At 39.4% G+C, this 16,749-nt stretch overlaps 1 protein-coding gene across 1 annotated transcript in view; it reads left to right on the top strand.

Annotated features, from left to right (window-relative positions):
* Nucleotides 1-16,749, top strand: part of klhl14 (kelch-like family member 14) — a 149,430-nt gene that overhangs the window by 40,903 nt on the left and 91,778 nt on the right. The window contains exon 3 of the mRNA XM_072570444.1: nt 7,363-7,484. Within this exon, the coding sequence (XP_072426545.1) occupies nt 7,363-7,484 (122 nt within the window). The remainder of the gene's footprint in view (nt 1-7,362; nt 7,485-16,749) is intronic.

The following is a 16,749-nucleotide window of genomic DNA, read 5'->3' as shown; positions in this document are numbered from 1 at the left end:
TATGATATTGCCCACATTTGTACCTTTGGCACTGCTCTTGATAAACCTGCCACCAACTTTCAAAACAGAAAAGCCAGCACTTCTTAGAAACAGAAAATGCTGCAGACATTAGAAATCTATGTTTAGAAGAGGAAATACAAGAAAAGCTTCGCAGGTCTGGAAACACATTTGGGAGCAGACTGAAAAATTGGGAGGAATATTCTGCTTTCCCTTGTGACTTTAATGTTGGGGGTGGACATTTAATCAGGTGGAAAGGTGCAGAATGGGTATTGTCCACCTTCTTACCTCCACCTCAGTTATGTTGGTGACAGCCAAGCCCTGGGATAGCCTTCATGCTTTTACCATCAAGAGAGGCCCTTAAACACGTAATCATTGCATAATTAATGGGCCTGATTCTGTTGACATTGGTATCAATGGATGGGAGTGAAGGGACACAATGAATATACTCTGGCGTGTTTGCTTGAAGTTTCCCAGGAAGCCCTTCAATGAGAAGCACTTCATGCTTGATCAAAAAATGAGCATCAGGAAGGAAGGGTGTTGTTGAGAGCCTCTCCTGTTCATGCTACCAGTCCTACACGCAAAGTCTACCATCACTTGCCTCTGCCTCAGACCCTGCTAAATCTCAGACCTCCAGTGGGAGTCATGTTAGCAACAGTCACCACTCTCCCAGTGCACCACTGGGTACAGAAGAGCTGCTGCTGGCCTCCGATTTTTCAGGTGAATATGATTCCACTGGTGATGTCCTTGATCACAGGACTATGCCCGCTTCTAGCCTGCTGAGACCTTGATGGCACAAGAGGCAGCAGATCTTCTCAAAAAGAGGTGATACGATGTGAGCTCTCCAGCTGACAGCCAAGGCCCCATCACCTCCACAAGATTCCACTCATTAGCTGTTTTTCTCTCTCTCTCTCTGATACTGTTGACTTGCTGTGTATTTGCAACATTTCTTTTTCAATTTAAGATGTCACTTCATTTTCATCTAATGTCAAGTATAATTTCTTATAAAGTAAACTGACAAATGTCTGCAGGGAGTTCATCTTCATGTAACTAAACAAAAATAATTGTCAAAATATTTGTTTGAAGAACAGTGTTGATACAGTGTACTGAAGCAGTACATTGATGTTTTGAATTACTAAATGGCAGGATTTAGAAGTGCATCCACAATTAGCTAAAAATGCCAGCTCATACTAAAAGATGGAAGATATGATTGAGGTATTCTCTTGTGTTGACCATAATGTGTTTTCTAATGCTTGAATTAGATGGCAAGATAAAAGACCTGGGAAATATATGAGGGAAATGATTTTAAATAAAAAAGTTATGCATCACATATCTTGTGTGATGGTGTTAAATGAGTGATAGTGGCAGTTAATCCAGGCAATGGGATCTCTTCAGCTGACTGGAACACAGGTAAAATCCTGCCTCAACTCTTTTGGGAAAGTCTTCCCTGGAACTTCCTGACTCACCACACCCCAAAGAACTATTAGCCAAACTGAAAGCAGCAGCAGCTCATTACAGACAGTGCTATTGGGGAAGTGGTGGTAACTGCTGACAATACACTTACCAGACTCTCAGCAGTGAGGACAGCATGGGGAAATGCATGAGGAATGGAGGGTGGGAATTGTGAGGGAGAGTGGCTTTCAGTGACCCCCCTCATTCTGATGCCAGGTTTCTTGATCAGTCATTGAAGTTTGCTTTTCAGCTTCTTGGGTGGTGAATGGTTCACCTTTAACTGGTTGAAAACCAGCAGTGGCAGGACAAGGCTGTTAAGTGGACACTAAATATTCACTTATGGTCTTGATTTGGCAATAGAGGAGAGAAGTCATTCATGAGCCTTGCCTTACTAGAAATAATTAGGACAGAAATATGAAAGTGTCTGGGTCACTATCTACCATGCCTCCACCTTGATTTGAATACCCGTCCTTCTAAACTCATTGTGAGAGAAGAACATTAAATTCCACCCTGTGAGTCACAACCTATTTTGTATGGCTCCTAATTTATCAACTTCAATGGAAATAGAAATCAAGAGAAATCTAAATTAAGGTTGTTACTCACCATCAACCATTTTACACTATCACACATCACTAACATTTATTTCAAAAATATGATAATTCAAACGCAATGGTGTTTCTGAATTTAAAAGGTATCCCAACATTTTTGATAGTAATTTAATTGATGCTATAGTACAATTCAGTATAATTGCAACTGAGAAAAGAAAACTAGATTTTTACATGTTGCACTACAGCAGGCTATATGTCAAACACATCTATGCACACAAGTCAGTTACAATCTGGTGCTATGTTACCCTGCTAGTATTTATTTATGGTCTTGAGACATGCATGTGTTGAACAGCAGGAGATGGGTGAGATACTAATCTGCGTATTTTACATCAGTATTTACTGTGTGAAGGGATATGTAGGCTACAGAACCTGGAGAAACAAATAGTGATATCTTGAAAAGTGTCCATATTACACAGAAGGAGGTTCTGGATGTCTTAAAACGTGTAAAGGTGGATAGATTCCTGGGACCTGATCAGGTGTATCCTGGGACTTTGTGGGAAGCTGGAGAAGTGATTGTTAGGCCCCCTGATGAGATACCTATATCATTGATAGCTATGGATGAAGTGCCAGAAGACTGGAGGGTGGCTAATGTGGTGCCATTGTTTAAGAAAGGTGGTAAGGAAAAATGAGGGAACTGTAGCCTGATGTCAGTGATGAGTAAGTTGTTGGAGGGGATTCTGTGGGACATGATTTTCATGTATTTGGAAAGGCAAGGACTGATTAACATGGATTTGTGCATGGGAAATCATGTCTCACTAACGTGATTGAGTTTTTTAAAGAAGTGGCTGAGAAGAAGTTACTAATGAAGTTATAGACGTTGTCTATATGGGCTTCAGCAAGGCATTTGACAAGGTTCCGCATGGTAGAGTGGTTAGCAAGGTTCGATCCAGGGAGAAGTAGCCATTTGAATTTAAAATTGGCTTGAAGCTAGGAGACAGAGGGTGGTGAAGGGTTGCTTTTTGGACCGGACGTCTGAGACAAGCAATATACCCCAAGGATCATTATTGAGATCCACTGCATTTTGTAATTTATATAAATTATTTGGATATGAATATCTGAGGAATGGTTAGTAGGTTTGCAGATGATACCAAAAATTGGTGATGGGGTGGAGTGTGAAGAAGGTTATTTCAGAGTAGAACAGGATCTTGATCAGATGGGCCAATGGGCTGAGCAGTGGCAGAAGGGGTTTAATTTAGATAAATGTAAGGTACTGCATTTTGGTAAGGCAAATCAGGACAGAACTTGTACATTTAAGAGAAAGGTCCTGGGCAGTGTTGCTGAACAAAGAGACCTTGGATTGTAGATTCATAGTTCCTTGAAAGTAGAGTCACAGATAGACTGGATAGTTAAGAAGGCACTGGTACACTTGCATTTATTGGCTAGTGCATTGAGTTTAGGATTTGATAGGTTCTATTGTGGTTGTACAGAACATTGGTTAGGGAACTTTTGGATTACTGCATTTAGTTCTGGTTTCCCAGGTAGAGGAAGGATGTTGTGAAACTTGAAAGAGTTTGGAACAGATTCACAAGGATATTGTTGGAGGGTTTGAGCTATGGGGTGAGACTGAAGAGACGAACATTCTCTGGAGCATTAGCAGCTGAAGGGTGCTCTTACAGAGATTTATAAAATCATGAGCATGGATAGGGTGAATAGCCAAGGCTGTTTCCCCAGGGTAGGGGAGTACAAAACTAGAGGGCATAGTTTAAGGTGAGAGGGGAAAGATTTAAAAGGGACCAAAGGAGCAATTTTTTTCACACAGAGGGTGGGGAGTACAGAACTAGAGAGCATAGGCTTAGAGTGAGAGGAGAAAGGTATAAAAGGGACCTAAGGGGCAACATTTTCACACAGAGAGTGGTAAGTGTATGGAATGAGCTGCCAGAGGAAGTGATGGAGGTTGGTACAATTACAACATTTAAAAGACATCTAGATGGGTACATGAGCAGGAGGGCTTTAGAGGGTTATGGGCCAAATGCTGGTAAATAGGACTAGATTATTTTAGGATATCTGGATGGTGTGAATGAATTGGACCAAAGGGTTTGTTTCTGTGCTGCACATCTCTGTGCTTCCATAGTATGGATTAATGCCAGACTCAGTTTGTTCCAAGGGCCTATCTATTTTTCAGTTGTACTGCTGCTATATCTTAAGGGCAGGAAACTGAAATGGCTTCAGAGTCTTAATTTGTAATACCTTTCTCACACTTGCATCTTTTAGTTGCCAAACTGGATTCCAAGCATGCAACAAAGCCAAAGTTGTGCAAAACCATGGAAGGTGGTAGAATCGTGGCTTGAGTAATGACTTTTCTTTGCTGCATATGAAAATTTATTCAAAACCTTAGCAATGAATGTTCTCATATCAAAAGTAATTTAAAAAGAATTCATTTTAAGAATTTGATTTTGGTAATCCCTGATTGCTTAACTGGTATTGACAAAGGGTTGCTGAGCCAATGCAAACAGAGGGGCCCAGATCATTTGCTAGATTGTGCTGAGGAAACAGCTTGGACAAGGAGTATTACAATGAGCACCAATATCCATAACGCCATAAAACATAGGAGTAGAAATTAGGCCATTCGACCCATTGACTCTGCTCCACCATTCAATCATGGCTGATACGTTTCTCAACCCCATTCTCCTGCTTTCTCCCTGGAACCCTTGATCCCCTTCATACTCAAGGACCTATCTATCTCAGTCTTAAATTTGCTCAATGACTTGGCCTCCACAGCCTTCTATGGCAATGAATTCCAGAGATTCACTACTCTCTGGCTAAAGAAGTTTCTCCTTATTTCAGTTTTAAAATGTCTTCCTTTTACCCTAAGGCTATGCCCTCAGGTCCTACTCTCTCCTACCAATGGAAACATCTTCCCAACATCTACTCTGTCCAGGCCATTCAGTATTCTGTATGTTTCAATTAGATTCCCCTCATCCTTCTAAACTCTGTCAAGTATAAGCCCAGAGTCCTCAAACATTCCTCATATGTTAAGATTTTCATTCTTGGGATCATTTTCATGAACATCCTCTGAACACGCTCCAGGACCAATACATCCTTCCTGAGATATGAGGCCCAAAACTGTGCACAATACTCCACATGTGGTCTGACCAGGGCCTTATAGAGCCTCAGAATTACATCCCTGCTCTTATATTAGAGGCCTCTCAAAATAAATGCCATCATTACATTTGCCTTCCTAACTACTGACTCAACCTGCAAGTTTACCCTGAGAGAATCCTGGACTAGAATTCCCAAGCCTCTTTGCACTTCAGACTTCTGAATTTTCTCCCCATTTTGAAAATAGTCCATGTCTCTATTCTTCGTACCAAAGTGAATGATCTCGCACTTTTCTGCATTGTAATCCATCTGCCACTTCTCTCCCACTCTCCTAACCTGTCAAAATCCTTCTACAGCCTCCCCACCTCCTCAATGCTATCTCTCCCTCTACCTGTCTTTGTATCATCTGCAAACTTAGCCAGAATGTCCCCAGTTCCTTCATCGAGATCGTTAATGTATAAAGTGAAAAGTTGTGGGGCCACCACTGAGCCTTGCCGAGCACCACTTGTCACTGGCTGCCATCCTGAGAATGATCCTTTCATTCCCACTCTTTGCTTTCAGCCAGACAGCCAAGCTTCTATCCATGCTAGCACCTTGCTTCTAATACCATGGGTCCTTAACTTACTCAGTTGCCTCCTGTGCGGTACCTTGTCAAAGGCCTTCTTGAAATCCAGGTAGATAACATCCATTGGCTCTCCTTGGTCTAAACTACTCATTACTTCCTCAAGGAATTCTAGCAGATTTGTCAGGCATGACCTCTCCTTGATGAAACCATGCTGACTCTGCCCTATTTTACCATACATTTTCAAGTATTCAGAAATCTCATCCTTCACAATGACCCACGACCGAGGTTGGGCTAATCGGTCTGTAATTTCCCATTTTTTGCCTTACTCTCTTTTTAAACAGGGTGTCACGTTAGTGATTTTCCAATCCTATGGGACCCTCCCAAATTGCAGTGATTCCTGAAAGATCACCACTAAAGCTTCCGCTATATCTTCAGCTATCTCCCTTAGAACTCTAGGGTGTGGTCCACCTGGTCCAGGTGATTCAGTTTTTCTAGTACCTTCTCCTTAGTGATGGCCACTGTACCCAGTTCTGCTTCCTCACTCTCTTGAATTACTCCTGTCTTCAATCATGAAACGAAGTAATTCTCCAGTTCTTCAGTCATTTCTTTGTTCCCCATTACTATCTCTCCAGCATCATTTTCCAGCAATCCACTTTTGCCTCTGTTTTGCCCTTTATATATTGACAGAAACTCTTACAGTCTTCCTTCATATTACTGGCTAGCTTACTCTCATATTTAATCTTCTCCCTCCTTATTTCTTTTTATTTTGTTACTTTCTGTTGGTCTTCGTAAACTTCCCAATCCTCTGGTTTTCCACTGCCCTTCACCACATTATATACATTCTCTTTTGCTTTTATCTAATCCCTGACTTCCCTGGTCAGCCATGGTTGCCTCATCCTCCCTGTACCATGCTTCTTTTTCCTTGGGATGAACCTCTGCTGTGTCTCCTGAATTACTTCCAGAAACTCCTGTCATTGCTGTTCCACTGTCCTTCCTGCTAGGCTCCTCTCCCAGTCAATTCTACCCACCTCCTCCCTCATGCCTCTGTAGGTATCTTTATTCAGCTGTAATACCATTACCTCTGATTCCAACTTCTCCCTCTGAAATTGCAGAGTAAATTCAATCATATCATTCAGGATGTGGGGAGGGGGGAGGGAATTGGCCTAGGTTCACACTTCTGATCAATCCATTCACCTCTACTGGAAGCTCTGTATGTATAGGCGTTGCTTTAGATCCAGTTCTGTAGTAGAGTCATATTGGACTTGAAATGTTACCTTTGGTTCTGTGTCCAGAGATTTGCTGAGTTTCTCCAGAACATTCTGTTTTTATTTTGGATGAAAATAAAATATGAATGCCCCAGAATTGACCAGATTTCAATACTGATTATTGGGATCCATACATGATTATTGACTACTTTGAGTGCTTGATGGTGGCAGTGGAGCCACATGCTGGATGAAAAGATGGGAAAGATTAAAATTAACAGAGAATTAAGATATTTGTGTCTTGTTCAGAAATCGTGAAACTAGAAACATGAAGAACATTCCAAGTCTGTTTCAAAACTGGATGCGTGATGAGTTTAGACCAGACGGAGACTTTAGTAAGGGAGTAGTAATTTTAAAAATGCGCTCAGATTGCTTTGCATAAGATATGGTCATTTTGCATAATAAAGTGTTTTCAATTTCCTTTGGATCCTTTTTGCAGGATTCGCTCCAGTAAGAAACTTTTATTACTGGTTGGTGGATTGCCTCCAGGTCCAGACCGACTTCCAAGCAACTTAGTTCAGTATTACGATGAAGAAAAAAAGACATGGAAAATCCTTACAAGTAGGTGTGGCCCAGAAAACATTTCCATTAATTTCTGAGTTTAGATGATAGGAATGGTATATCATTGTTGAGGAGAGTCTCTGATGTTGAAGTAAGGGATAATTGTACCATTACACCATTTGTCTCTCTGTCTCACTTATACTTTCGTCAAGTGACTTACAATACCATTTCATTTGTCTGCTGAGTAACAATATACAGTCACTTTTTCCATTGAACTGATATGTTTCTGAGCCAAACACTGCTGTTGTGAACCCTTTTCTCTTTTCATTAATTCAGATTTGTGTTTTTTAAACAATTGTCACTCCTGACTGATTGATCTTGTCTGAAATATGACATAGCAGGGATCCTTAAAGGAGAAGACAGTCCTGCTTAAATGATGGTAAACTTCAATCATCAATTTGTGACAATTTGCTGCTTATTGTTCTGCTTGAGAAAAGCAATAACAGTGCCAAAGTCTGGCATAGAAGGGAGGGAATGATCTTCTCTGTATTCTGATTAAAACATCTTAATTTTGTGAAGTCTGTAATTTTACTTCTGGACTTGTGAAAAAAGAGGCTTGGAAATGTGGATTAAAAAATAATCCAAATGCAGAACTAGGATGAAGGCATAATGTTTGTTAAATTGTAAATGTATGACTTAAATGTTTATTTGTCAAATATACAATTTATTGCTTGCTTTCTGGTCCTTAAAGTTCTCATCACTTTTACCTGGAAATTTCTCCCTTTCAATTACTTGGGATTTCATTTTGATCAAACAGACAGTTTTTAAAACTTATTCCACTGCTGTTATATTTTCAGTGAGGTATTTGGCTTAGAAGTACTTTTATATATTTCATCAGGATCTATCAGTGGCACTCAATGAAGGTGAACCTGTTAAAAGTAAAACAAGGTAACTGGAGAGAAGGATGAAATGATCTAAATTAAAGTGAGGCCGAAAGGTCCCAAAAGTCCATGAGAAAACTGATTTTTCTTCCTAAAGCCTACATATCTTTCTTAAAAATGCTGACTCTTCAAGGTAGTGCAGGTGATAGAGGTCCTTTAGCATTTAACGTAAGTGGTGTTTATTCCTGTGACAGGCTAGGCATCACCTGACAGCAAAACATACATTGGGTAATCATTGCTAAGCTCAACCTGTGCTAAGCTAATATCCAAATACAGATTTTCTATTGCATGTAAAAATCAAGCATGTATTTATAAATTTTATTTCTGTTAGTTTTTAAAAATTTCTTTCTAAAAAGAATACAAACTTGTGCAGGAAACATTTTGGCTTTACAACAAATTATGATGTGATGAATGTGGATTATGGTCTATGTTGAACTGGTATAAATGAACCTTGGGAAGGTGGTAGCCTGACAGAAATTCATTTTTGGGTAACTACTTACTGCTTCTGCTGCACTCAAGTTCTGGTTCATTCTATTGTTGTTTAGACTTTTGATTTTCTACTTAAACTTGTCCATTTTACTTCAGACATTTTACCTTTCTTTCTTGTAAATTGATGTGGAGGTAAGAGCATGAAGTAGGCAAGTAATAGTTGCGATAAAAATGGGAATGAGATTTTGAGATCCAGCAGAAACTCTGGGGCAAATCCATAACAGCAACTAGGGCTAAGGTGATTACTGTGGAGGTCATGATTCTAGCAGAGACATAAAGTGAGTAATTCAGCTGCCGTACAGAGGGAGAGGAGGACAATTCTGCAATACAGTTAAACCATAACTGACCTATGACCTAGCTCCAAAGAGCTTTACCCTGGATTCGTTATTACCTTTGACAAATCAAAATTTGTCATTCTCAGATTTAAAATGAACGGTTGATCAAGAATCAATCATTATTTACAAATGAGTGTTCTAAACTTTTGCTTTCTTTATGTGTGGAAGTTTTACTGAATTTAATTTCTAAAAATGCTTTGGATGTCTAAGTTTTAGATCATTTTTTGTCCAAGATTTTACACACATAGAAATAATTTAACTGTACTGACCCTCTATCTCCCTTAGTATATTGAAATCTTTAGTCAATCCTTCTACATTCTGGGGATCGCACATTGTGTATAATCACTGCTCATTATTTCACTCTTGGAGTTTAGGTATCATTCTGGTAAATCCTATGCTTTTACATTAAGGCCATTAAATGCAGTGGTCATAATTACTCTTATTGCTCTCATTGCTCTCAGTGTGTTCTAAGCAGGGCTTTGTGTGGTTGCAGTGTGAACAAATAGGGAACTTGGACACTTCGAGTCATACTGGAGAGAGGATAGAATAAAATGTGCATGGTAGCATATGGTTATGTAACTGAACAAACAATCCAGAGACCTGAACCTATGATCCAAAGACATGCCAGCATGGGACTTTTAATTCAATTCATTGAACAAATCTGGAATTAAAGTCACCAATTTTAATGCATTTAAAACCTAGCCATATTCATAAAGTTAAAATCAAGCCCCACAGTCTAGCAGCAGGGACAATGAAACTAATTGATTCATGTAAACATGATTATGGTTCATTAATGTCCTTATAGAAAGAGGACTGCCATTTTTACCTGCTCTGGTCATTGTGTGACTTAAAACCCATAGCTGTAATGTGGCTGAATGCAGAGTTCCCGAGATACCGGAGACCTCCCAGCTGCATCCCACTCCGATTTTTAAGAAGGTTGATAGAGGAAAATTAGGGAAGTATCGACCAGTGCAATCTACTTCTGTGGTGGGGAAATTGTTGGACTCCACAATCAAGGATGGAATACCTGAATACCTCAAACATTTTCTGTTAATCAGGAAGAGGCAGCATGGATTCATAATTGTCAAGTCATGACAAACCTAATTCAACTGTCTGAAGAACATGGGGTTGCATGGTGGCTCAGTGGTTAGCACTATTGTCCCAGGAACCTGGGTTCGATTCCTGTCTTGGTCAGACTGTCTGTATGGAGTTTGCATTTCCTTCCCGCATCTGTGTGGGTTTCCTCCTACAATCTAAAGATGTGAGGGTTAAGTGAATTGGTCATGCTAAATCACTTATAGTGTTCAGGGATGTGTAGGTGGGTGCATTAGTCAGGATAAATGTAGGGGAATGGGTTTGGGTGGGTTACTCTTCAGAGGGTTTGATGTGTACTTGTTGGGCTGAAGGGCTTGTTTCAAAACTGTAGGAATTTACATCTATATTCAATTTTTTGAAGAGGTGACTAAGATAGGTGATAGGGAAGTGTGTATGGATGTTGGTTATATGGACTTCCAGAAGGAATTTAATAAAGTCCCACAGAATATATTCTTAACTAAGGTAGAATCGCATGGAATTGAGGGAAAATTATTAATATGGCTAGGAAATTGCTTGAGTGGCAAGTGATAGAATGTAGGGATAATGGGTAGGTACTCAAATGGGCAGAATGTCACCAATGGTGCCCCACATGGATCTATGTTGAGCCCTCAGTTATTTGCAATATTTATTAACAATCTGGATAATGGCATAGAAAGTTGTATATCCAAATTTGCTGATGACACAAAGGTAGGCAGCATTATAGACAGTGTAGAGAATACTATAAAATTACAAAAAGGATATTGATAGGCTAGGTGGAAGGGCAAAACTGTGGCAGATGGAGTTCAAATGAAGCAAAAGTGAGGTTATCCATTTTGGACCACAAAAAGGATAGATCAGGGTACCCTACAGATATAGTGAAGTTAAATACATTGGATGCCCAAAGAAACTTAGAGTTTGAGGTGTATAGATCTTTAAAATTCCAATAACAGGGTGCAGAAAATAATTAACAAGGCTCATGGAATGCTGGCCTTTATCCAGAGGATGGAGTATAAGGACATAGATATTATGCTACAGTTATACAGAACCATAATTAGATCTGACTTGAAGCATTGTGAGCAGATCTGAGCACTACACTTTAGGAAGGATATATTGGGCTTGGAAGGAGTACAAAGTAGTTTTACAAGAATAATTCCTGGACTTCAGGGTTAAGTTATGAGGAGACATTATACAAATTAGGCCTGTTTTCTCAAGAATTTAAAAGGTTAAGGGGTGATTTGATCAAAGTCTTCACAATGTTAATAGGAAAAGACTGGGTAGATAAAAATAAATTACTTCCACCAATTGATTCAAGGATCTGGGGACTAGTCAAAACAATTGGGCTAGACCATTCAGAAGAAATGTTAGGAAGCACTTCTACACACAAAGGGTGGTAGAGGTTTGGAACTCTCTTCTACAAATGGCAATTGATGCTAGATGAGTTGTTAATTTTAATCTGAGACAGCTAACTTTTTTTGTTAAGCAAAGGTATTAAGGAATTTGTTCTAAAAGGTAGGTATTTGAAATTAGGCCATAGGTCAGCCATGATCTCATTGACTGGTGAATCAGGCACAAGAGACTGAATAGCCTTAGTCCTGTTCTTATGCATCTATATTAATCTTTATTGCCCTCTGAAATTGCCTCACAAAGCATTCTGTTATGTTAAAGATGACATCTCAGCATCACCAGTATCTGAGGGGCAACTAAAGATGGGCAATAAAATTTGATCTTACCAGGATATCAATAGCCTAAAAAATTAATGCTATAAAATACTGAGGTGGAGGAACAAAAGTGAATAAATAGAGCAAATCAAGGCTGAGAAACAGCAACAAAATCAGAAAATTACAGCAACAAACACACTGTGGTAAATTTTACTGAATAAATACTCCCATTCAAGAATACAAAGCCAATATGTTTGTTTGCTCCAAGCCACTGATCAGTCATTCTATTCATTTCTAATAAAATTGCATGTTCTAGGTAACTCCTGTTGAAGTGTAGTGGGATTGATACTATTTTTTTAAATCCTTAAGTGAAATATCAGTTTCAATTCATTATGGGAAATGAATTAGATGTGACTGGGAGGAAGCATCTAATTGTACAGGAAACCTTTCTGCTTTTACACAGTCTTGTCCATTTTGACTAGTTTTATAATTTGCTTTATAAAGATCCATATTTTGAAAATGGTATGTTCTTGTTATCACATACAACCTCCTCAAAACAACCTCACCAGGTGTGACCACAGTATGGCCTGTCAACTGTGAATTTATACAGCTCTGTTAATCCCTTCTTGATTTTGGAGTGTTCCAATTTCAAAAATATAACCAGCTGCAAAGGAAATGTTGTAAGCAAGATTAAAGGTTAGTGTATTACAGAAATATTACATGAACTTTTATTTGTTCATAGGATGGGAGAATGACTGACAAGGCTAACATTTGTTGCCTATCCCCAATTGCACCTGAATTGGGCTATTTTACAAGGCATTTTTGAGCAGAGTTAAGAGTCAACCACATTACTATACATCTGGAGTCACATAAAAACCAGAATGGATTAGGATATTTCCTTTCCCAAAGTGAACCAGATGGGGTTTTACAATGATTGACGATAGTTTTATAGTTGCTATTACTGAGACATGCTTTAAATTCCATCAATTCCACCAGCTGCTGTGGTGAGACTTCAAACCTATCTTCAGCCTTGTTCTCTGCATTTGTAGTCCAGTGACTTTACCACTGTGTCAACATCCCTTTATTGGATAAAACACAGATGCAAAGATTGAAATATATGGAGAAGAGATATTTATAAAGATAAAAAAAACCGAGCATCCATTATCATTATAGATCCGTAATTTTCTTGAAGATTCTCTTTTTGAAGATGAGGTGGGTAGAAACTGAAAGTTCAGTTCTCAGTTATTGTTCAATATTTGAAGGCTGATTGTCCAGGTATGATAAAAACTTCAACAAAATCTTTCCTTTTTCAGAAGTACCCAAGTTCTGTACTGCAAAGGTTACTTTCCAAAAGTTTTCCTCACTTAACTAAGATTTTTTTCTTTCTTGTCTCGGAGACCTTCAAGAAGAATTCTGTTTCAAAAATGATGTGTCGTAAAGTCTTATGCAGATTATGGTGTGTTAACATTTGATGAGTCATTGTTTCACAAAGCCAAGTCAATTATTTTGGAATTCTGATATTATCCTTTCAGTCTTCTGTTTTTTACCTTTGAATTCTCACTCCTTTTAAGGGCCTATTGCATTTTCCAAGGATCACTTGAATTCTAAATGCTTTCTTTCTTATGAGCGTTGAGATAATGTATCAGCCAATCTGTCATTCTAGATGAAATGAATCAACAGGAATAGTCATGTGACTCCTAGCAGCCCTTTTTTAGATGCTGTGTCTATTTTAAAAATCATATTGACCTTCTTTATATGATATTGGATTTAGACAGTCATGATGTAACTTCCTCCATATTGGGAAAATAGAAATGTATATTTTCATTTTTTTACAGAACTACTTTGTTGCAACAAAGGTAAAGAAATACACAAATGGTTATTTTTGAACACAGAGTTGACTGATGTGACACATGTCCCATGCATCACTAAATGCAAGGAACTGAAGTCTGAACTTTTTTTTAAATAATCTGACCAGAACTGATATTAGCTGTCACAATAAGTTAGTAAATACCTTTAAAAGATATTCAATTAGTCTGTTCACGAACAGGGTCTATAAAATACTGGACTGGATGAGTGGTGGCAGCAGAGGTCTGCTGGTGTTAACAGGTTACTCCTCCTGTTAAGGCTGGCCACTCATTCCAACAGATACTGGCCAGTAGGAGGCACTGCAGCTCCTCAGTGGTGTGAACGGAAGTGGTGAACAGACTGGGGCTGTACCAAGAGAAAGATCATGCAATGATGAATATACCTTCACAAACAGGTAGATGGGGTTTGGGGGTGCCAGAGACAGTTAAGCAGGCCCTGACACTACAGCTTTGTTGGGTTGGGTGAGTAATTGTGATGTCATCATAGTGGAATTAGCCACTGTCATCATGCAGTCTGTATGGACGACTATGTGTCCAAAAAGGACTTCTTAAGGTACTCCATCAGGATGCCATCTAGGATTTATTTAGGTCTCCTCATACAGTGGAGATAAATGCTAGTGAGGGTGAGAGGAGATCCTTAATTGGCCACCTAAGACAGCTCTGGTGAGTGGACTGCCCACCACCTCTTCTGCCACTTGCGAGTTATGTTAGTGAACAATTGGAATGCCACCTGCCACTCTCCTGCATTGTCGTTAAAGTCCTCCCACACCCTGAACTTGTCCCCAAAAGACTGATAATGTCCAGCCAGGATCTGCTGAATATCATGGAGACAGAGTGATATTTTCTAATTATTGCCAACATCTTAGCAGTGTCTGCTTGAAAATCATGACTGAAGTAATTATTTGAATATTTTAAGTTTTGATACACACTAATGATGACAATTGTAATTTTCAAGCTGTCAAGGAGCAATCTGAGTGACTGTTAACTGTACAGCAAGATCCATACTGAGATTACCATAGTAATAGTAGGTGATTGTTTAACTTCACCAATGAAATTTTAAAATAAGCTGTGTATTATAGTGTTACAATTGACAGGATAATGGGAGGTGGTGGTGCAGTGGTTATGTCACTGGGCTAGCAAACCAGAATCTCATGTTGCTGCCCTGGGACATGTGTACAAATCCCACCATGGCAAATGGCGAAATTTGAATTCAATACCAATTTGGAATACAAAGTTAGTCTACTGGTGACTATGTATCCACTGTTATAAAAAATCAATCTAGTTTACTAATGCTCTTCAGGGAAGGAAATCTGCTTATCTTTGCCTGGGCTGGCCTACATGTGACCCCAGACCCACAGCAATCATGCTCTGGAAGGACAATAAATGCAATGCTCACATCCTGTGTATGATTTGTTTAAGAAGTTATTTATCAATAATGTTTGTCTAACTACTTATTGTAAATATCCTATTATTATATAAAAGAGAAATTTAGAAGATTGAAGCACCAGATTGTAGTCTTGTTCAGCAGCAGTATACATCAGAAACTTGGGCATCAGCTTATAAAAACTGTGAACTACATGTCTGAAATTTGGACACCTGCAACTGGTGGGCAAGGCTACCTGTGCTCAGTGTAGAGATTAATGAGTTTACCACGGTGCTTTTGCTCTGACACAAACTTTGATTTCAAATACACCTCTCCTGTTGACTCCATCTCCATGTTGGATATTTAGGAGTTAGGTTATGACTGGCACTAGCAACAAGAATGATGAAAGTAGATTTGAGTCAATGCTTATATAGAAATTGCAAATCAAGATCTCCTCAAAGATGGCATGGCTAGTCTGCCCCACCTGAATCCACACTGTCACCATCTCTTATCTACAATTCAGATAACGGCTGTGTCACCGTTTGATTTGCTGGTGCAGGCAAACACCACATGATTGTGTCTCTCTGAAATCCAGGGTGGGCTCCAAATTCTGAACATATAAGTAAAACATCTAGGTCTAAATGTGAGATATTCTGAAAATCATTTCAAGTCTCATAGGCAGGTTTTATGGAGTCTGTAAGAGTGGAATGCACAAAGTGTTTGATAAATTAATCAGCCAGAGTGAGAAATTTTGATTTCTCAATGATGGGTTGAGAAATAGAGATAAAATCAGTGGTGTGTTTGTAGTGTTTTGAGCCTCACAGCTGCCTGTGTGAGCTTTTATGTGTAATGTGTTTGCATGCCACAAATGCTTATTAGCATGAAACTGATGTGATAAAGTCCTAACTTTGGTCAATTAAAGGTGGAGTGCAAAAGTTGTCTTTGTGCAATTGTGACTAAAGTATGTGGATGTCCATGTAATTCTATTGTACAAGACTGGGCATTTGGAAAGGTAAATATTCAGGTGTAAGCTTGAGGGTGTTCGGGCATTGGTAGGTGCTGAAGAGGGAAGGGAGGGATGATAAGCCTATAGGGTAAGGTTGGGGTTATCGATAGTGGGACCCTGTGGGTTGAATTGAAGGCAGAGTTGCAGAAGATATGAGGGAAAAATCCAGTATTAAAATGTCTCATGGGGAAAGTCACAGGAGCAGATAAAAAAAATTGAGGAAAATAATGGAAGGTTTAAGCAAGAATTTGGATGTTCTTTTGACAGTGGTAAATCCTGGAGCGGGGACTCTTGGTGGTGATGGCGAGGCAGCGGTGGCAGCAGCAGACCAAGGGTCTCATGGGACATTGTCATTGCTGTTCTTGGAGCAGGGACTCTTGGTGGTGATGCTTAGGGACATTGTCATTGCTGTTCCCAGAGCGGGGACTCTTGGTGGTAGTGGTGAGGGATATTGTCATTGCTGCTCCCGGAACAGGGACTCTTGGTGGTTACAGTGAGGGACATTGTCATTGCTGCTCCCGGAACAGGGACTCTTGGTGGTGGCAGTAAAGGACATTGTCATTGTTGTTCCTGGAGCGGGGACTCTTGGTGGTG

Source organism: Chiloscyllium punctatum, chromosome 5, assembly GCF_047496795.1.
Source record: "Chiloscyllium punctatum isolate Juve2018m chromosome 5, sChiPun1.3, whole genome shotgun sequence".
Lineage (NCBI taxonomy): Eukaryota > Metazoa > Chordata > Chondrichthyes > Orectolobiformes > Hemiscylliidae > Chiloscyllium > Chiloscyllium punctatum.
The sequence above is the reverse complement of the archived record's forward strand: the minus strand, read 5'-3'. Positions and strand labels throughout refer to the sequence as shown.